The sequence below is a fragment of the Rhipicephalus sanguineus genome, chromosome 4, assembly GCF_013339695.2.
Source record: "Rhipicephalus sanguineus isolate Rsan-2018 chromosome 4, BIME_Rsan_1.4, whole genome shotgun sequence".
Taxonomy (NCBI): Eukaryota; Metazoa; Arthropoda; class Arachnida; order Ixodida; family Ixodidae; genus Rhipicephalus; species Rhipicephalus sanguineus.
The window spans coordinates 150009709-150030993 of record NC_051179.1 but is presented as its reverse complement, the minus strand read 5'-3'; the positions used below and the strand labels follow the sequence as shown (position 1 = coordinate 150030993).

The following is a 21285-nucleotide window of genomic DNA, read 5'->3' as shown; positions in this document are numbered from 1 at the left end:
ATCTGCAATGGCCAATTAACATTTTGTGGTTCGGAGATCGGCCTAGAAATTACATGACTTCGAAATTTCAAGTACTAATAATTAATATTGGATAACTGGATATTAATTTATACATTTCGAGAAACGAAAATAACTGCATAAGTGTGAGCGCCAGGTACTCTGCTTACCTCAATCTCTACACAGCGATCCATGCATGCAATAGAACAGAACAGAATCACATTAAGGTTGACTCTTCGTGGTATGTTTACAGTATGTTGCCTAAGCGTGCAATTTGTCATTGGGGAAATACAAATAATTTTTAGTATTTGTTTTTCATATTTGAAAACCCGATGGTTGCTCATTAGAAAAGTTCGAAGAATATTACGCGGTCTCCAGTGTTCCAGTTTGTTGCAACTTCAAGAAGCACAGTAATGTGCTACACAATAATAAGGGGGCATTTCATTATTCACCTCCACTATATAGTATTCAATTCAGGTTCGCGGAATGAATTCACCTCATTTAGGCGACTAACATTCGCAGATGACATGTATATCGAAAAATTCAGGCCCTGTACTTTTTGTACTAAGGAGATAAAATTTCGAAATATTCTGAGGCTATCTTGCCACCGCGTAACATAGGTAATAGTTGTTTTACTATGATAGAAACAACACTTGCTTTAGAATCCAATTATGAAAGGAAACTAGGGTATTACGAGACCTTACCCGAGGCTGTAGATGCACATAGAATACTGAGTTGTTTTGCACCGTTCGTCGCCGAAGGCTATTGCGCGTGTGAAATATTCATCATTTCACTGCTGCCACAAAGGCATCTTGTGAATGAACTCACAGAACTGTGTAGAGGCAAACGTTTCAGCGTTACGGCTTTTTGAGCAGTGATGCCAGGGTTGTGCGTGGGTGGCATGTGGTTGGAGTGCAAAGCGATAAATGTGACAAGAAGATAAAGCGACTTGAAGTGATCAATAGCGGTTCAACAATGGATGCCGTCTTAGCCAAAGTTTGCGCAGGCGAACCTGTCGTCAAGCTCTGTCGAAGACAGTCCACAGGCAACCTTCCATCTTAGACCAATATTGATCGCAGACGCTAGGGACGTTTCAAAGGTATCTTCACTGTATCTCTCGCGCCCATGTGTTTGTATTCAAAGCCGCAATAGCTGGGCACGACATTCATGCATGGTAGTTGTAGGGAGAGTAATTAATTGATGCACTCACGTGTAGTGGTGTTCATTGACAGATGCCCTCACTTCAGTGTTGCATGACTACATTTCTTTCCATCCTCCTCGCTGCTTTCTGTAATTATTCACTGCTATCATCTTGCTCCTGCTCGCAAGAATGAAACCTATTTCTGCAAATTTCACCCTTTATCGCCTTTAGAGCTGTTCGGGGTGGTAGAGCATTGTTTGCTTCCTTCGATTCTCAGTTTGAAAGCGGGCCGATAAAGCACGAAAAAAAAAAAAGCCACCGGTGCGTATGGCAGATCCACAACGATTAAGTTTCTGCGAATACAAAGGTACGTACATCAATGAAGATATGAAACTACGCCTTTACACATGTCTGCAGTTCGGAGGACGTCGCATATTTTATATCGTTGAGTGGGCAGCTTCGACAGTAAATGCCGACGCGCCTGTCTTTTATGACCATTGTGATCGAGTGCCTGAATAGGCGCTTTTATGAGCGCTCGCGACAGCGCAGCGTAGCGATGCCTGCTGTCTTATGGATGCTACTTTATTTCTAAGCGGGAACAGCGTCACAATGGGGACACAACCTTGTATGTATATTTACGTGTTAAGGATGTTTCTCGTGTTTAGAGAGGCTGTGCTGAGCTTGTTGCTTTGGCAGATGTTTCGCGAACCTCGTCGCAAATTGCAGCCGCCGTTGTCGCGTGTGATATGAAAAGCACCGCTGTGCATTTTGAAAGCGTATCGACGGCTTCGATTACTTGTAAGGCTTGAGAAGACACGTTTGAGGAGGACTAGTGGTTGCCTATTGTCGTTGACATTCTGATATTTTCTCACAATTTCCCTTCGCTCACCATGGAATGGCAACACAGTGTTAGCCTCCCTGTGTTGCTTTTAATTTTCTGAATTCTTATTTGGACACACAACTGCTACCGTTCTCTTCAATAACATGTCTTTCAAGCGAACTCTGCTTCACGCACTGCATTGTTTTGAGAAACAGCAACCGTGTGCGAAAGTAGGGGAACTGTAAAAAAAAAAAACAATGGTGATCCCTCTGTCATAGGAATCGGTATGACACGAAAGTGAAACGTGTCTTCACAGACGTAGTTGGGCGTTTGTTGTGCATTTTTTTTTCGCCCCAAGCGCGAAGGAATGAATGCTACAGCATCAAATTGTAATGTTACGCGAAGAACGGCAAGCCGCTCGAAACTTGTAATGCGCTGCTCAAGCAGAAAGGACGCGCGGAACGAATATACACAGGATGAGTGCGGCGATAATATGAGAGACTGGCAGCAGTGCGCGCAGGCGCACGAAGCAGCGCTAGCGCAAGCGTCTTCTGCCAGGCTGTTCCTTTCAAGATGAAGCACTCCCTTTCTTTGTTAAAGGCGCCCGGAGTGCGCACAATCGCAGATAGAAACGTCACGAAGGTTTTGCTTTTTTTTACTTCCACGTTTGCGTTCAACAGCAGTTTCACAGCAGTTGAGCAGTTTCTTTGACTGCAATTACAGGAAAGATCAAGAGAACATGAATCGGTAGATCACGGTTTAAGTTGTGCGCATGGTTTTGTTCACACCGCTTTTGTTTTCCTTTTTTTCATTTAAGGAGACCAATACAATAATTGTGGTAGGGCGTGCATCGTCCTGAAAGGAACAGCGTGGCAGACGACGCTTGCGCTGGCGCTGCTTTGCGCCTGCGCGTACTGTTGCCGGTCTCGCAGACTATCGCCGTTGTGAGGCGCTGATACTGCGTGCGGTCGACGCTCGTGCGATATTATTAAAAATGATGGAGGCTGTACATCGTGTACCGTTATCGTGCAACAAATCGTACATTGTCGAGACGGGCAGATGCCAAAATTCTATGTTATCTAAGCCCAAGTACAATGTAGAAAAATATAAACAAGGCAACCTAGCTCATCATTGTTCTTTGTTTTAAGTCAAGTCGAGTGCCGTCTCCAGAAACCGGGACCAGATCACACGTGAAATTATAGAAGCTGACTTGATTGATAAGCTTGGTGATCAGCGCGTCAGCCCTCCTTCAATTGTTCTTCGTCATAAAGAAAAGGATTTTTTGTGCATGATTTGATTATTTGTATCTTGTGATATGTCCGTGCTATAAATTCTATGTTTCTACATAAATGAACCAGTGGAAGCCAGTGCTTTTTTGTCTTTGTTTGTTCGTCCGTCTGGTTGCACATTATGTATTCTTGCATAATAATCGCATATCAACAGGCAGGCTATATTGGAGCCAGCTATTACGAGATCTGACAATCAATGCGTCGGCCTCTAGAAGTACTTTTAGGCGGCGTCAGCTGCACCGAAGAACAAGGTTTTGCAATCAAAGCATACAGATGAATGTCGTCATTCGGGAAAATGGTACATATGTTTATGCTAAGAATTCTCCCATTTTCCTGCGCCGTGGGAGACTACGGATCCCTAAAGTACCGGTCTGCAGGCGTCAATTCTGCAGGCGTCAGTCCCAGCTAGCCATGGTATGCCGGGCGTCGAAAAGGTGCGCTCCTCGTCTTTCGCGTCTTGCCTCACTTCTGTGGCACAAATCACGGAGGTTGCCTGTGATGAGCCGGCCATCTTAACTCTGCCCTTCTCTCTGAAAGGTGGTGACCTTAGACCACAGCGCTTGCAGTTATGGAATAGCGCCCCATCCCATCAACGAGCGAAACCTCGGGAACTGGTGCATCATATGAGGGTACGGCGGACAGGGAACGTCCGAGACGCCAACGTCTTGAGGGAGACAGCTTGAGGGAGACACAGGCGTGTGCACGCGGACCGGGGGTGGGGGGGGGGGGAAGCGCGCAGGGGCAGATTGCCCCTGAGCATCTAAGGGGGGTGCCAAGTCAGGCCTACGTCTTCAGTCAGTCGGACTTCCCTGTCATTCCTTTTAGTGCAGGATTAAGGCAATGCAACTTTTTCGCAATAATGGCTGCTGATGACCGCTGATGTTGCATTTCAAGAACTATTTTTTCCCACCTTTACGCTAGGAAAGCCAGAAATCAAATCCAGGCCGTTGGGAGAAGCATGTTGTCGCTTAACTTTCATTTTAGCATCCATTCCAAAGCCTCTATTCTTTCGGAAGTGAGCAGTAAGCTGGGGGGAGGGGGGCTTGAGTGAAACTTGGCCGCTGTCAATTGATAACCCTGTGCACGCCTGCACATGACCATTGCACATCGTAAACAACCACGCGCGTTCCTGTCGAAATCGCCGCAGACCAGGCCGTGCGCCACCCGGGATTTCGATATCTTTCAGGCTCCCACAGGTGCTAAACCTTTCCAGGGTGCAAACGCCTACCCGGTTGTCCTCCCGATCCTGGCTCTCTTAGCAGGAAGATCTCTGGATCCTCTACGTAGAAGCAGTTATAAAAAATACAGCATATTAGCGCTACGTGTGAGAATAGATAGCTGTGCGCGTGAGAAAACGATAACGCTCAGAAGCATTGCTCGATGGAAGCGTAGTCCAGATACACTAACCATTAATCCAAGGCCTGTATATATTTGTGCATATGTAAAACACTTTTAGCAACTTTATCTTTTTTCCTGACGCTAATGCAATCTCGTAAAAGCCATGTTTTCAACAATGAGTGTTAGGAAGCATATCCATCTCCCCATTATCCTTCCCTCTATTTCTTGTCTTCGTTTTTTTTGACCACTGTTTTCTTTTCCAAAAAAGTATACAGACGCTTTCGTTTTTTTTTTTTTCATTGGTGACTAGTCGAAGATGCAAAATTACGAAGCTCCGAATTCATTTGAAGACTCCACCTCTGCGGTTAATGCACAGGCACGAATGCATCTCCATATTTTAAAATCAAACACGTAAGACTCAATCATCTGAGAGAGTTATCAGCAAAAATCGACACGGCGAAAATCATTGGCCGCAGCCGCGCTTTCAAAGGAAAAAAATGGAACGTCTCCGTGAAGGGGATAGCGTTTACCCCTTTTCGTAGAGCCCAACCTTTGACAGACGTAACAAAAATTATCTCTGTTGTGCGAGAACAATATTTTTGCAAAGTGCTCGAACGTCAAGTCGCCATTGCTCTACTGAAGTAAAATTTCGCGACTGCGTACACATCTGACAGCGACAGAGTTCCGAAAATTCATCTCCTCATGCTGGTATTATCTAACGCGACGTTTCATATATCTCCAGGTTAAAACGTCATACGACCCTGTATATTAACATTGTCAAAACTGTATATTCATGATGACAGTAAGAAGTGTGATGACGCAAAGGTAACAACATAGCATGACAAGAACTTTATTTTGGTCAAGATAAACTAGGGCGCGAGGGTAAAAGGCCCTAGTCCAAGTCGGTGGCTCCACCAAGTAGGAACCGCTAGGCCAAAGGCTTTCCCCGTGTCATGAGCTCTGCGCACGGCCAGGAGTCGATCTTCGAGGACTTTGCTGGACGCACGCCGACTCCAGTCCTCCTCACTGTTGTGATCCGAGGCCCTTTGCTTGGGGCACAGCGAGAACATATGATCAAATAGACACGGAGTGCGTCCACAAATTTACGTACCGCGGGAAAATCCCCGTCAGTTGTGTTAAGTGCAAAAGATGTGGGATAAAATTTGGTTTGAATCATTCTTAACGCGACTGCCTCAGCTGCTGACCATTGTCATGTTAAGCTGTGCTGCCCCAGATGAAGGTACAACATTGAGTGCCGTAGGCCACGCAATGTCCCAAGAGCTAAACTTTTCGGAAAACACGGTTCTGCATATCCCATACGTGAGTAAAATGCGGCGCACTCTTCAGCAGATCGCAATTCTTTGGCAGACTTGAAGTACCACTCAAGCAGGCTTATATGCTTAGTGAAAATTCGACAAGACATTGCGTTGTTAAATGCTGTTGTGACTCACTTAAAAAGGGGGCTAATGTATCTTCAAAAAGGTGACGCCAATTCTGCTTGAGAGCTTTTCTCTGTTCAACCCTGTACAGTCATTTTTTAATGGTCAGGGTTATGGCCATGCAGGTTTTTGGCGAAAATGGCCGCCGGGATCCCCTGATGCTGCATTGCAAGAGCTCTTTACTTCCCCCCTTCACACCAGGAAAGCCGAAGACCAAAGTCATGCCGTTGCGCGAAGCATGTCATCCCTCAATTTTGAAATTTTCATTTTCGCATTCGTTGCGAAGCTTTTCTTTTTTTTTTAAGAATTGACCGAAAGGCTGGAGGAGGTGGGAAGGGCGCTGTGGTGAAACTTGGCCCCTGCTTATACAGAACACTGCGCACGTCTGCGCACATTGTATTCTTACAAGTGTCACAATTAAAAGAGATAACTTATTTAACACAGACACTTAACTATGTAAAGGTATAATGTAATGATTGCTGAGTCAAACATCGAGCACTTATTGAACCACTCAGTGTAAATTCTAAATATATTACATCGCCTATGTGAAGGAATGCTTCACACGACGCTTTCACCGTGGGAGGCGCATGCTCAGGTCAGCGAAAACATACGAAGCAGCTGCCCAGAGGGCCGTGCACAGATCAAGTTCGTGGCGGTCGAGCACGCTCATCGTGTCCCCTTCGGTGTGGTGGAATATGAAATACTTCTCGTTGGCTGTGCTCAGCGAAGCACCGGGGACACCTTCTTTGATCCAAGACGAAAGGTCTGGCGCCGAAGCTCCTAGTGTAAGGCGCGTCGCGTTGATGCGAGTGAACAAGCGGAGTACTTCGGCCACGATGCAACGAGCCTGCTCGTTAGAGCCCGAAAAAGAGAGGCCCAGTGGACGGAACGTCCCGGAGTCCGATTCCATGACGAGGCTCATAAGGTCCCGCTCATGCGTGAAGTGCCGGCGAAAGTACTCCAGGGCGCCTGCGGTATGCAACTCTTCTCCCGTCCAAAGGACGCTTCGTAGCGTGCGACGAGGCCTGAGGCCCAGCCGGCTCAGTACAGCCAGGGCTCTCCACGAAATGAAGGCGCCCGCGCCGTCGTCCAAGGCGCCTTGACCAACGTCCCAGGAATCCAAGTGACCAGAAAGAAGAACCACCTGCACGACACAAAAGTTTGTCGCCCTTGTACAATATTTGGCGCGTCCCACTTGTATCAGGCAGAAGAAGAAGATGGATGACATGAGAGAGTTGGTGTCATTAAACTTTCAAAATACTACACATTATATCTACAGTAATCTTGGTATAACTGTAAATAATGTAGCGAGTGACCGGTGGTTGATGCGCGCATCTCGAATGTGATCGCTACGTGGAATTGGTCAGGACACCTTCCCGCGCTCTTTTATGTTCTGGAGTGAGGCCCGTGTACTTAGATTTAGGTGCACGTTAAAGAACCTCAGGTGGTCGAAATTTCCGGAGCCCTCCACTAGGGCGTCTCTCATAGTCATTTGAACTGTTATCCAACTAGCCGAAACACCACCTTGCTAAATCATAAACATACCGTGGTTTTGGGATGTTAAACCCCAAATATTATAATGATCCCTGTTCTAGAGCTAAATGCGAGCGTGATATTCATGTGGTCAGCATTGCCTGCTTTTTTCTCTCTTATCTCATGATTTTGTTTGCAGTGCATTTCCGGTTTGGCATTGTGCGCTCCACATGAAAGCAAGAAAATAATATGCGTGGAGGGGTCAGTTCCATTTTAATTTTAATGACTTCCTTTTAGGAGGCTGTGCGTGCATGTGACAAGAAAGTGCTTGGACAGTGGCCATGTCCAGCTCAATAGAGATTGGCCTCGCATACACGAAGGAGTTTTCCTGCACAAAGTAGATTATCTATTTGATTGAAGGGGTCCTGCAACACTTTTCGCAGTAATCATCGAGTGACTTAATTAAAGGAGTTTATCGCCTCACGAGTCAACTGCCGCAAAAGTGTTTAGAATCCGTGAATTACGAGCGGTGTAACAGGGATTTGTCGCAAGTTTTAAGCGCTTTCTCCCACCTTTCGTGCCAGCGAGCGCGCTGAAAGCTACGCAGGGGTGATGATGACAAAAGGGCAAGAAGCGACATCCTTTCGTGAGGCCGCGTCGTGACCTTGAGCACTTTTAGATGTAAAGCAGCTCTTTGACTCACGTGTGTAACGCCGTACGTTACGTGCGTCCGTACGAATGCGCCGCAACGCGTTCCCCTCGCCGTAGGTGTTGGAGCGTTGCCAAGTAGGTCACGCCACAGCTGGGCGGTGACGTCACGCTCCCCCCGCACGCTTCCCACGCAGGTGCGCGCTGACGCCACTCTCTCCCTCACCCGCAGTATGCTCGCCGCAGCGCCCGGAGCTGCCGGCTGCTCCACCCGCTCGCAACACCTCTGAACGTGTCACTTCTCTCTCGCTTCACCCTCTCCACCGCCCGCAACGCTCGACCGCACGTCGAGTGGAAACACTCTTTCGGCTCGTTTATCTGCGGTGGAGAGGACGCCGGAAGACGCGGTAGCGTCACCCTCGACCGACGCTACACCGAGTTTCGCTTCAAACCGTTCTTCCAGCACCCGCGTCGACGCCCTTTTCAACCGGGTCAACGCCATGCGCACCGCTGCTGCTTCGCATCCCATCAGGGTTCCCTTCGGGGAGATGGTCAAAGTTTCTTTTGTTTTATTTTTTTCTTCGAACGCGCGGCTTACGTTCAGTGTGATCGTGAGCGTGCAGCGCTGGCACATCGCGGCATCCCTTGGCGGCCGCGGGAACTATGCAGCTCACGATGCCCAAATCAGCCAGTGGCAGTGCACTTTGCGTTTATGACGCGGTAATATTAGATTATTTGTTATTATCATTATTATTATTTGGTCGACAGAAGAGCCAGTGACTTCTCGATGACTTTGAAAATTTTTCTAAATTGCAGGTCACGTGCTGTGCTATAATATTTGGCCAACATGATCTCAGGGGACTACAGATCGGCAGCGTTTTCTGACCATGCTCAATAAGTGTTCCAGGCCCCTTTAAGTCAGGACTACCCGTCTGGGGTGTTTTACACTGGGCACTTGCGCGTCCGGAAGCTTCATTTTTCTACAGAAATAAGACTACGGCGACACTTGCCAACGGTAGGCTATCTTGCGTCCACTTCACGATCAAGTGTGCCGCCTCCGACAGTAGTCTTGGCTGGGAATTTATACTTACAGAATTAGATTACCTTATCACGAGCATAGTGGTGTCCTTAATGAAATTGTGTGTGAACACACACAATTGTCTTTTCTACAAGTTTTTAGGTGTCTTTTTTGAAGAGCACATGGATTGGTCCCAGCGTATCAATAAAATGCATGCCAACATGTCAAGGTTCCTCGGTGTATTCCACAAACTTGGAAACCTTGTTCCCAAATTGTTAACATGACAGTTATATTACACCTTAATTCATTGTCATCTTCACGACTGTATTTCGATTTGGGTATCGACAACCCAAAATAATCTTGTGAGGTTGATCACATTGCAGAAAAAGGCGATACGATATGTCGAAAACCTTTCATACAACCACCACACAGGCTTGTACTTTCTAGAACATTCTGTTCTGAAATTCAATCACTTATGAGTTGAATTTTCTATCCCATTTTTTATAAGGAAATCAAGCTCAATCCTTCTAAATATGTTGAACTGCAATCCAGTAGGAACGCGCTTTATAACTTAAGGCACGACCATTACAGAAGTACGCTTGTACGAACCACCTATGAAACCCAAACGCTAAGATACTTAATTCCACATATCCTCAACAGACATATAAATTATACAGAAATCACTGTCCTTGTACTCTTTAAAAAAATGCCTGAACTTACCTTCTCTCCTGTCCCCAAGATTAGCAAGTTGTGTAGGCGGTAGTCATAGGTTCCTTAGGTTTCGTTGTTTGTTGTTTCGTGACTTTTCTTTATTATTGTAAAACTATGCATTTGGTTCACCTTGTGTGAAACTGCGTGTGTATATGTTATTAACAATGTCTAATGTTATTGCTGTTGTCTATGCTCTGAGTGTACATTCGGATGCTAGGTTCCCGTCAGACAGAGCACATCTCTCTTTTTCCTTTGTATCCTAGACTGAAACTTTGTCTGAAATCAAGAGCTACATAAATAAATAAATAAATAAATAAAACTTTTAGATTGGTACACATTGGTCGGGTCACCTATAGTTAGTTTCGTTATGCCCTTTTGTGGCTATGTAGTCCTAATGTCTTTTTCAAGCAGTGTGTGCGTGTTTAGGAAAAAAATGGCTCTTGAAGCTCATTAACTATGCATCAGGGCAGCCTGGCCGAATACAGCTCACCTTCCCACGTGTGTGCAAGGGTAAAAAACAACGATGCAACATTGTAGTGGTAGACTGAGAGGCTTCACAAACCGTCCTCACTGACCCGCAAGACGTGAGTACGATGCGGAATACTTACTCTTCCCAGCTGCATTAGAACATTTCCGTTGCATTAGACCATTTCGACTGATACACATGAGCGGTTTTCATACTGAAATCAATGTTTAAAGTGGGTATAGTTCACTTTGCGTTGACATCAAAAGACGATCGAACGACGCAGTGGTCTACGTGAGTTGAGCATCAAGAATGATTGAGCAACCGACTATAGTTTGTATTACCTCTTGCGGCTTGCTGTTACCACGAAGTTCCGCAATTGTGTTCCGAGAGACTGCAGGCGGCAGAGACTTGGCTCCCATTACCAGCTTCACCACTGGCTCGCTTCCTAATAGAAATACAATGCGGGCCAAGTGAAACTTTACTGTAGGACACTAATGTCAACACTGGAAAAGGTATAGCATATATATTAGCAGTCTCATGCGTTTCAAAATAAGGTCCTTCTAGGGGAGGGGTGGTGCACGTCAGGGGTTCAATATTCATTCGTTAATCATCATTACATTTTCTCGCGAAATTAATTCTTGTTCTGCGCTCGGACGTTAACTTCCACGTCATTATCATACGTGACGTCCTCTGGTACAGCATTCATTTAGTTTACGAAAACACAATGAGATTCAAGAGGGTCAACCCCAGGATTAAAGATAGCCTAGTGAAAGGCCCGGCATTTCTCGCGGCAATGATTTGGCGCGATTCGTAGACCTCGTGCAAGCATCAAAGAAAAAAAGCAATTTTTTTAGTCATACTGCCGGCGAAGAGTTTTGAGAGTTTCTTTGACTGCCGACCAAATAATTATCCCCACCATAAAAGAAACCAATGGCGAATATCCTTATAAAGCAAAAGCCAGGAGCCAAAAGCTTTCAATGTTGCGAAGGTGCTCTAGCAATTGTGGGAAATAACATACAGCGAGTCCACTCAAGCATCACATGGTTAGATAGCATCCTGGCAGGGTTCCCGTTAGAGAGATTTGAAAAGCACCAAGACATCAAGGCTGAAGTAGCCAAAGTAGCCATGCCACTTGATTTTTCGCCAAATTTATCGCCAAATAGAAAAGAAGCGGTATTATGAAGACAGCGTCATATTATTATGATGAACAAAAAGTAGCAATAATACTGCGTTTTCTTCCATCTTGCTTGTGTTCAATTTGTCATCAAGCCACAAATAAATTGCATATAAATGAATAGATTAGAATAAGTTCAGTGCGCCTGCGTATATTTATGTAAAATAGAGTTCTTGCTAGATACAGAGTAAACTTGAGACATTCTAGCCAACAACTCAGAGGGTCAGCAAACGTTGAACCAGGTTTCCTTAAAGCCGCAAACCGAACTTCGTTATTGGACTTACCAAGATACCAGTCCAGCTTCGGCTAGTGAAATCTGGTTGAAGATAAACAAAGCATCTTCATTTTGCTGCGTGGCTCTGTTCCTTTTTTAAGTTCGCACCAGAACAAATGTTGTGCGCCAGCCTTATAAGCTGGCGCTCAGCATTAGCATCAATGGAGAGCAGCATAAGCAGCATGCTAACCACGCGTTTGTCAACATGAACGCGACTTCGTCACTCAGTATTGGCAGGCGCTCCACACGGCGTTGCGTTGCGGCACCTCGATGCGCACCAGCTTATTGAAGGGGGCGGACATGCCCGTGCATCGGCTGTCGAAATAGAAGCGTCTAAAAATAACGCATATATCTGCATGTAATAAGAGTTATGGATATCAGATGCGCCAAAATAGAAGTTACAAGTGGCCAGAAAGTGGCCATGAAGGCAACCTGGAATTTTCGTAGCCAGACTGGCTCGTAAAGTAGCCAGTATGGAAAGCAACCACGAACGGCTACTCTGCATCCAGGACGCCACAGGAAACCATCGATGTGAGCTTAAGGGGCTCGTGGTAGATAAGCCTAACTCGCGCTCTTTATACACGCGGTGTCACCGGAAGTCGTGCGATTGTAAAGTAGCGTCACTCGACACTGCTTTACAAGAGGAATATTCGCAGTATTCGCCGCTCCGATTTACACAATGCGTTCACCTCGTTCCTGCAGTCGAGCCAGGAGTTCGGCGTCTTCAACTGTGATGGCAGCTGTAGGTATCCGGGTGGTGTTTTCGTCATACGTCATGTAGCCCGTGTGAGGGCTGTTGATCGACATGGGCGTCAGGGAGCGCACGAGTGCGGCCACGGCGCCTGCCTTCGCTGCTGCCGACGCCCCCTGCACTCGGTACTTCAACGTCTTCGCGTAGGTGACGAACTCCTGGTTGAACACGACGATCTTGCCCTTTGCCTGCAACGAGAGCGGAAGACGTGAAATGCATGAACAGGATTTACAACACGCGTGGCTTAGATTCTGTGCTCTCGCGTTGACGCTAACTACATGTCGTAAATTTAACTGAACTTCTTTGTTATCCATCGATGACACCAGAATAAACACGAAAACTATAAAATTTACCTTTGCAAAATAGACACTAAGAGGACTCGACCCTAATCAAAGACTCAAAGCCCGTCTTTCGATGATCTCCTGACCAGATTGGTAGATGTAATACTAGAGTCGCTGTCACTTTTAACCAAACAGGACACCGCATTGTTGAAAAGCGCAAGCCGCCGTGCCTTCAAAGGAACACGTCTCACGTGGAGACTTATGCCACATCCTTTGACAAGCATGAAACGATTTCCTCTAACAAACAAGGCTCTGCACCTCTTGAATGATTCCATTAAACGTTGCAGATACGTACGTAGGCAAAGCTCGTGCGAACCAACGAGTCAGCGATTATGGCACTGCATGCTGCAGAAAATTTGCAAAATTATTTCAAAAACGGGCAAAAATAGCTTACTGTCGCCACAAAGTAGGAGGTGATCAGACCAAACCACGTAGCAAGTGGGAGCGACAGGTATTGGCTGATTACACAAGGGGTGAGTCGGTGAAAGATATTGGAGGTCGTGTGCTTGAACCTCTCAACGAGTAGAAGCGGCAAACACGGTTAAAGGAAAGGTAAGTGGAAATGCTCAACACCATGAGGACTGGCAAATTAACATTTCAATGGCTTCTCGCCTCTTTTCTATTCATTCCCATGACCATACATTTATACACGTACGCGTATATATCGCGACATGATTGACACGCGTTGCTCGCATTCTGAGTCAATAGCCACCCTTAATCATATTCTCTAACACTGCGGGGAAGACCCCTCTGTCCCGATCTCTTGGCTACTACCTCGCCTGAGGGGTGGGAGGAGGCTTTGACCTCCACCAGCCCTGGAGTCAATCTCCAAGCCATACAGAGGGCAGAGAAGGTGGCCACCAGGCTATGCCTGGCGGATCACCTACCTCCATAAAGACTAGCGACAATAAAATTGCGTTCTCTATCCCGCCCCTGTGTAGTTTCCCGCGCGCTCATTGACACGCAAGGTGAAAGAAAGCGCACAGTTGGAACGATCGCTTCGCATATACTTCACGGATTTCAAAAAAAGAGAAGTTATCACCAGAAAAGAGACTCCAGTAATTACGGCATATCTATTCCCCGGGAGCATGCAAGGTGAATTAATATGAATCATTAAAGGGAAAAATTGTCACCCACGTTACCTGTTTATACCAGGAAGAAACCAGGGGTGATTTGATTTGTTAGTCTCCCGTTTGCTGGAATGATGGCGCGGGCACACTTGGAAGGGCGTTGATGCCGAGTTCATTTCTCGACCGGAACAAATTTTTGTCAACTAAAAAATACCTATCCTTCTCAAAAATGCGCCTTGATTTCCATTGTATATTCTTGCCACAGACAAGCGAATAAAAAAATTCATTTTCGTAAAGGTCAATATGATAGCTTCGTAGCTTATTGCACGGCTCATTTAACGAGCCGCGATTCCAGTCGCTTCCTACGGATAAAGATGGTAAGCTGAGATAGTTGGTTAGTGTTCACGATGAAGTTCGTGCAGCGCTCACGAATGGGGCAAAGAACGAGAACAAACGAGAACAGGACCGTTTCCGCTTTTCTGTCGGGCGCGTTTCATACGCATCCGACAGTGAATCGCGTGTGGTGGGGACACTTACGCGTGTCTACCAAATGATTATTCGACAGATCGTCCTTAGTTTCCTAGATGAAATTGATTCATTGCGGTATAACTATTAGTGGCTACCGTTCTTTTCCTGTCTGGTGCTGTTAATGATCACCTTCGATGGCAGGCTTCAAGGCGCTATCAGCATCTTTTGAGTAGCTATTTAAGACTAATTATCATGAGGTAGCACAGTAACTTTGTGGATATATGGTTTTTCGTTGCCAAGCGCGAGGTCGAAGGTTTGGTCTTAGAGGCGGCGGCGTAAGTATCTTTGTTTTTGGGATTGAAATTAAAGAGGCTAGTTCGTCGCGCATTGGGCAACACACAACTGGAGCTCCAGGCTAAGGCGTGCTTCGTAATTAGTTGAGGTTTAGGCACTAACAATTCCCGAACTACAAGGCATTTTATTTTCACGATTACTCGCCTATTTCGATGGCTGTTATTATACAAATCGATTGAATTTATATTAGCCGTCATGTCAATCGTTTAATCACTGTATCTTCCAAAGCCACACAATACGCGCACAAACTCAAGCTTCGTCGTGTGTTTACCAAAGTGCTTTAATATATAACGTACAGCGAAACCATTCGCGTTTGGCGTTCACAAAAATAATTGTCCTTAACTTAATCAAGATTTGTTTCTTTCGTTCATAAATATTGGGGCTAGTGTATTGTTTTCAAACTGAAAAACTCGCAAAGTTTGTGTGCACATAATCTACAAACTGAAACCACCGTGCTTAAGCGCCCATGCCGGAAGTTTACATGGTGGCCAATTTGGCGTACAACTTGTAGTAAAGTGCTTAGCGTACGCTCATATCTGGAATTGGCAAAAATCCGTGCCACCTGGTAAAGCCACCAGGATCTGGCAGCATACAGTTAGTACAGACTCTAGAGGAAAAGCTGGGCCGAAAGAGCGGCGACCGCAAGAATACCGTCATTACACTACGATTGTCATTGTTGCCTTTGCAATTAATTACAGATCGGCTAAAATTATTGCTATTCAACGCTAGCATTACTAGTGATATCAATCAAACACGGGCATTCTGACAAATGAGAAACGTGCGGACAGATTTTAATGGTTATGTAGAAGCTTCATAGGAAAGGTTGAAGGCTAGTTAGGCAATTTACTGTGCGCAGGGCTGGTTGCCACGAAGATGCGTTTGCAGGTACGTTTGCTAGATGGCGCCACCATATCCAAATGAGTTGGAGATCGCCGCCGATGGCACGTCTTGGTGACTGACTTGTGAGTCACAATGCGTCGTCGTCTCTGCTTTCCATTCACATGTACTTAGAACTCTACTGCACGTGATCACACCATTATTTCCGATGAAAACTCAATCCTACTTTGAAGTCTAGCACGCATCTCGAGGGCTCGTAAGGCTCGCACGGTAGTGCAATGGCGGCAATGTCGGCGCCCTTGTGGTCGGAGATTCTAATACCCTATGGGGAGCTTTTCCTGTAGAGTCTGTAGTAACCGTATGTCTAGCAGAGTTGCTATGGCAAAATGGCTTCATGGGGCGAGTGATTTCTAGGGATGTAATTCAAGGTTTTTTCACATTCAAAAGCCATCAGTCGCGCGCATTTTGTGGGGTTGTGGTGTCAGCCTAGGCCTTGCACTTTGATGGCATGGGCTGTAGATGCTTTCAACAAGTATATTTTCAAGATTTCGTGCTTGTATTTTTTTTAAATACCCTGCCTCTATAGGGTGGCTATCGGGCCTACTTACCCGAAAGATGTCTACAGTGGTCTAACGGTTTTGTTCCTAAGTGTCAAATATTTATATAATTTCAAGGAAGAACAATAAAGTTAACATTGTATGAGTGTTCAACCGTGTTTAGTGCAAGGCTGTAGACAGCGTCTTAAGCCATAATAATTGGAAAACACCCAAAATACCTCTATTTCTTTCTAAACAAAAAAGAAGACATGTTTCAAAACGCTTGCAAATGCAGTACGAAGCTGAGGCCCTCGATTGAAAATACTTTTTATGAGCTACATCCATCGACGTAGTTAAACGTGTGCACTTACCTTGCTCGATTTCTCCTCGAGTTCTTCAAAGCACCCAACGACCAGCACAGGCGCCGTGATTCCACCTTCCGGCGTGGACACACTGTTTCCCAAGCCGAGAATGTCCATTCGCTTCAGCCTCGGTTGCGTAATCCACGCTTCCTCGTGACCCCTCTGCCAGTTGACCACGCTCGCGTTCTCCGTATGCACGAAGTCTAGTCCCTGGCCGCGAAGCATGTCGAACATGTAGTCGATTGAGTCTTCCAAGCTCTTACTGCCCGATGGCCTCGCGCCGAACGTATCGACGAACTTGGCCAGTTCATCGTACGTCACATTTTGTTCGTCACCGTACACTACGGTGTCAATGATCTTGTCTACGGTTGGCTCGTAACTTCGGATCTCTCGCACCACCCTACGAGGAAGTAAGGTGTCGCTGTCGCACGCATATTGGTCTTCGGATCGCGTTGTCACAGCCGCATGGAACACGATGAGACCGCAGAGGAAACAGTAGGACCAGCTCATTGCGTCCGCCTATGATAATTCTGTTCACCTGAAAACAAACACAAACCATTGCATCAATGTATTGATTATAAATGGCTGAATCGGAATATAATTGGACCATAGAGGAACCATGATACAACACTTACAATTTATGTGCCTGCATGTTTTAGACTAAGAGTACAGAGCTGGGGTACTCACAAAATACTAGACAAGTACCCTGCACGTAGGCCACAGAGGGCAATAGAGATAGGGGTACTCATGGAAGGGAGGGGGGGGAGGGGTACCGTCATCTCGATAAAACGAAGGCCTTTACACTGAGTTGAGACTTGCGTGGATTAATGGAGCCTACATGATTGAAATTAATGCTGACTTCATTGTCCAGGTGTGCATACCGAACAATAAACACGACGAATTGATTTATGTTCTGCTGCGTCCGCGTTTACATTCTGTGCATTCTTTGGATAACGGATCGTCATTTCATATACCACCATGTTCATTATTTATAACTGCACTCGTAACGGTGAGGGGGCAGGCCACTTTAACAACTGCGCTGGACTGAAGGGGCTATATTTATCACACTTGTGTGGCAGCCAAGCCCTAAGGCACAGCAGCATTCTTTGGGCTTGAGTTGTCGCTCGGGTCAGTTGGGCGCACGTCAATACGGCACGGGCGCCGCCTGTGTGTGGTAACTGCTGCCACTACCCTGCACTACACTCTTAATTAGGTCCCGCCTAAAGTGCTAGATATAGGTAGGAAACCGGACAATTTTCGTCTGGTTTCCTGGCCAGACTGCTCTAACGTAGCCTACCTTCCCATATTTTTTAATATAGAAATAAAAAAAAACCCTAAATGCAAAACCTTACTTGGTACCCTACACAGAACGTCATGCATTTGCATACATCTTATTCACATCAGCCTGTTGCACGAGAACTACACTTCATCACAACTTAAGCATTGCATTAGAGATTTGGAATAGACAGATATACACAAACAGACAATTTCAGACTAAAAGTTTAGGCTAAGAAGAAACCGTACAAGTCAGATAAATTTACATCGCGAGTGTGAAGTTGTTTATTGATGTATTTATTTAGTAAATGACATGATAAACCTAGCCTACGCGGATGGCAAGGAACCAACTAACTTTTTTTTTAGAATCCTCGTAGGGCAGAAAAACCAAGGTGCCGATTGCTGAAGGCATACAAGTCAACCGAAGTGCCACGACATTTTGCAGGCATAATTAACGAACTCTTGTCACGTCATTAGCTAGGTTTGATCACAATAATTTCTGCGGTATAAGGCATGTTACTATTGCAAACATTTTCGCGATAACTGAAAGTGTTTTCGCGAAGACACCGATATGTTATTCCCGAAAAGCCCCAACGGCGATTGTCAGTTTGCGTGCAACTTCGACTCTGATAAGAACTGCAGTAGGGGGTATTACTACGATAAAACAAAACTTCAATGCCTGCATGCTGCATAGACTTAGAGAAGTAGCAGCTAAAAAGCATCCCACACTGCAACATACCTAAAATAAGGAAGCTCTCGCTGTTTAATATGCCTAGTGAACGTTCACAGATTAAGTCGTAGCAAAATCAAAGCAACGAAAGCGACGTGAAAAAAAGAAGATATATATCACCTACTTTAGAGCTTGCATTGTTGAGGCTTTTAGTAACGAAGTGGACACGGCATCGAAGGGACGCACTAACAGAGATGGAACTTGAACGGCGGCAGCCGAGAGTAACACAGGTGCACTTCTGACTCGGTACGCACTTAAGCGGGAACTACTTCGTTTTTCTTCAGAGCAAAGTGCCCGCACTGCTTTCTGCTGCTTCTTTCTCGTGCTCACGTGGTGCGTGCCTTGAGCACGCACCACGTAGCACCTTATTCGAGTCACGCGCCAACTTTTTCTGCCAGGTTTCTTCCAAGGCCGATTCCTCGATACCGCCGGGAGGTGCTGCGCGAAAGCAAATACTTAACAAGAATTTTGAAAAATAGAAAAAGTAGAAGAACGACCGTTCCTCCCAACACAGCTTGAGATCTGCGGAAAGCTGTGACAGTTGCGAACGCCTTCGCAATTAACGGAGGTGACCAATTGGTGCATCTGGCTCATAGAGTAAGTCGTATTACAATTCCGAAAGAGTGGCCGACTATTAAAAGGCATCATAGGAGCGTTCCGAGAGAGGCCACAAAACACGATGGTGGGTCGTTCTAAATAAAGATCCCTTGGAGGACCGAAGAGTCGAGTGAAGAGCACATTGCTATCTATCTATCTATCTATCTATCTATCTATCTATCTATCTATCTATCTATCTATCTATCTATCTATCTATCTATCTATCTATCTATCTATCTATCTATCTATCTATCTATCTATCTATCTATCTATCTATCTAGCACGAAATGTCATTATATATGTGTCTCGATCAACTTGGGTGTTACATCCCCTTTTACGTTAAAAATTAGTAGGGCGCATAAGTTTGACCTATAAGAGTGGAACGCGATAGCGTTATCGGGCCCCGTTCCCATCGCCTTCTAATTCACTTGCCATGGCTGGCTTCTGGGTGGAAACCTAAACCATGCCGCGAGAAAAGCAACGTCACTACGGATGACACACGCTGGTGTACAGGCCCCCAGGGCGCATTGTAAGTACCGTTACGAAGTGCCCACTACTCAATATTCATTATCAGGAGAGGTAGCCGACTACCCACTACACATCTGTGAGGCAATAATGGCATCTGCAAAGTGGCCCACTTTGCTGCTGGTGGTGGTGGTGAAAAACTTTATTTTTGAGAAGGCCAAAAGGTAAAAAAAATACATTAAAAAAAAACCAGCCTTGTGGGCGGCCTTCAGGCTGCCGGTTGTGGCGTCCAGGCCGTGCCTAGCCGCGACGTCCTCCGCCCAAGTCACCAGCCGAAGTTGGAGATCCGGCCTGGTGCTGAACAAAGCAGCCTCCCACTGCTGCGGACTTCCTAAGTGCCAAGACGCAGGGGGCAAGTGTGCCGGACATGAGAAAAAGATATGATCATAATTGGCGTTGGGGCTGCCACATAAGCGGCAGGCCGGCGAGTACGTCTCGGGGTGGAAGAGGGCAAGACGTACGGGTGTTGGGGCTTATTACGATAATTATCAATTACGGCTGATTTCTTTGTAATGGGTAGCCGCTTTCGGATCCCATATCAGTGAAGCACTCTTTTACGATATTAAAAACACCACGCTTGCGGCGAGAAAACGCTTAGTAAGCTATAAAACGCGCAAAAACAAAATCTGGGTGGCGACGCCACCTTTGAAGTTTCCGCACCATTCGCCGTGACGTCACATGTTTTGACGGCGCCTACTAGGGACTATGTAGTTCCTAATCGGTAAAAATGAAGTACATTGTCCTCTGAGGGGGACATAGACTTAACACACCAAGTTTGGCTTAATTTTGTTGAACCAATGGCGCCAAAATACGTTAAATAGACTTTGGAATGCGTGACGTCACGCGGGGAGATTTCGACGCGATTTTTAAAAATGAAACTTTGAACTTGATTTTATCCTCTTTCAATAAATCTGTGATGGCGAAATTAACTACATTAGAGTTCTCAGAGCGCAATTAATCGATCTAAACGGATTCACTTTTTCTGTTTACTGTCCCTTTAAACCAACCACTCGCTACACAGTTCACATTGCGTGATGCCTCTTGCAATATTCTGCCACGCAATATTACACCTGTTAACGTGGCTCATCTCCCGACATGACGCCTTTGTGGGGCCTTTTTCGAGCCCTGGCTTTACTCTGGTAGATTACTTGAATGCCACGCAAAATATCTCGGTTTGATTCGCTCCATCTATCGGTATTTATGGACAACGCCGCCGACACCAACGCCATATTTTCTGCGAGACGAGCGCCTCAAGAATATCGCGTTAATAATTTCGTAAACTACAATATTAAACATGATGCACGCCGTAGTGGGGAGCTCTCGATTAATATTGACGACCTGGGGTTGTTTTGAATGCACCTAAATCTATATATAACTGTGTTTTCTTGCATTCAGCCCCTGTTGAAGTACGGCCGCTGTGACTGGCAGTTGAAGCCACGTTCTCGAGCCTAGGGACGCGACTCCTTACCATGCTAAGCCATCAGGACGGGTGAGGAACGTAGGTTATGACATGAACTGCATAAATTACACGGACTTAGGTACATGCGCTCCTGGTCGCTGCATCCTCCTCTTGCGGCCTTCGCCCTATTATCACCATTGTAATGACGGTGCTGATTAAGCGTTTCTCCTGGGATTCCCTAGCACTGCCGTT

At 45.9% G+C, this 21285-nt stretch overlaps 1 protein-coding gene across 1 annotated transcript; it reads right to left on the bottom strand.

The window, feature by feature from the left end:
• Positions 1-6594: 6594 nt before the first annotated feature.
• On the bottom strand, positions 6595-18766 carry LOC119390801 (carboxypeptidase Q). Its single transcript, XM_037658497.2, has 5 exons — positions 18637-18766; positions 16517-17045; positions 12478-12727; positions 10682-10785; positions 6595-7168 (listed from the first exon to the last, which is right to left on the bottom strand). The coding sequence occupies exons 2-5, from the start codon at positions 17015-17017 to the stop codon at positions 6596-6598; spliced, it is 1428 nt and encodes a 475-aa protein (XP_037514425.1). The 5' UTR covers positions 17018-17045; positions 18637-18766; the 3' UTR covers position 6595.
• Between the last annotated feature and the right edge of the window lie 2519 nt (positions 18767-21285).

Coding starts and splice junctions, on each gene's coding strand:
- LOC119390801 (XM_037658497.2), bottom strand. CDS start 17,017: ATGAGCTGGTCCTACTGTTTCCTCTGCGGTCTCATCGTGTTCCATGCG. Junction 10,786..12,477: donor GGCTCGACTGCAGGAACGAG/GTGAACGCATTG, acceptor TATTTCTATTAG/GAAGCGAGCCAGTGGTGAAG. Junction 7,169..10,681: donor GTAACAGCAAGCCGCAAGAG/GTAATACAAACT, acceptor TGTGTCGTGCAG/GTGGTTCTTCTTTCTGGTCA.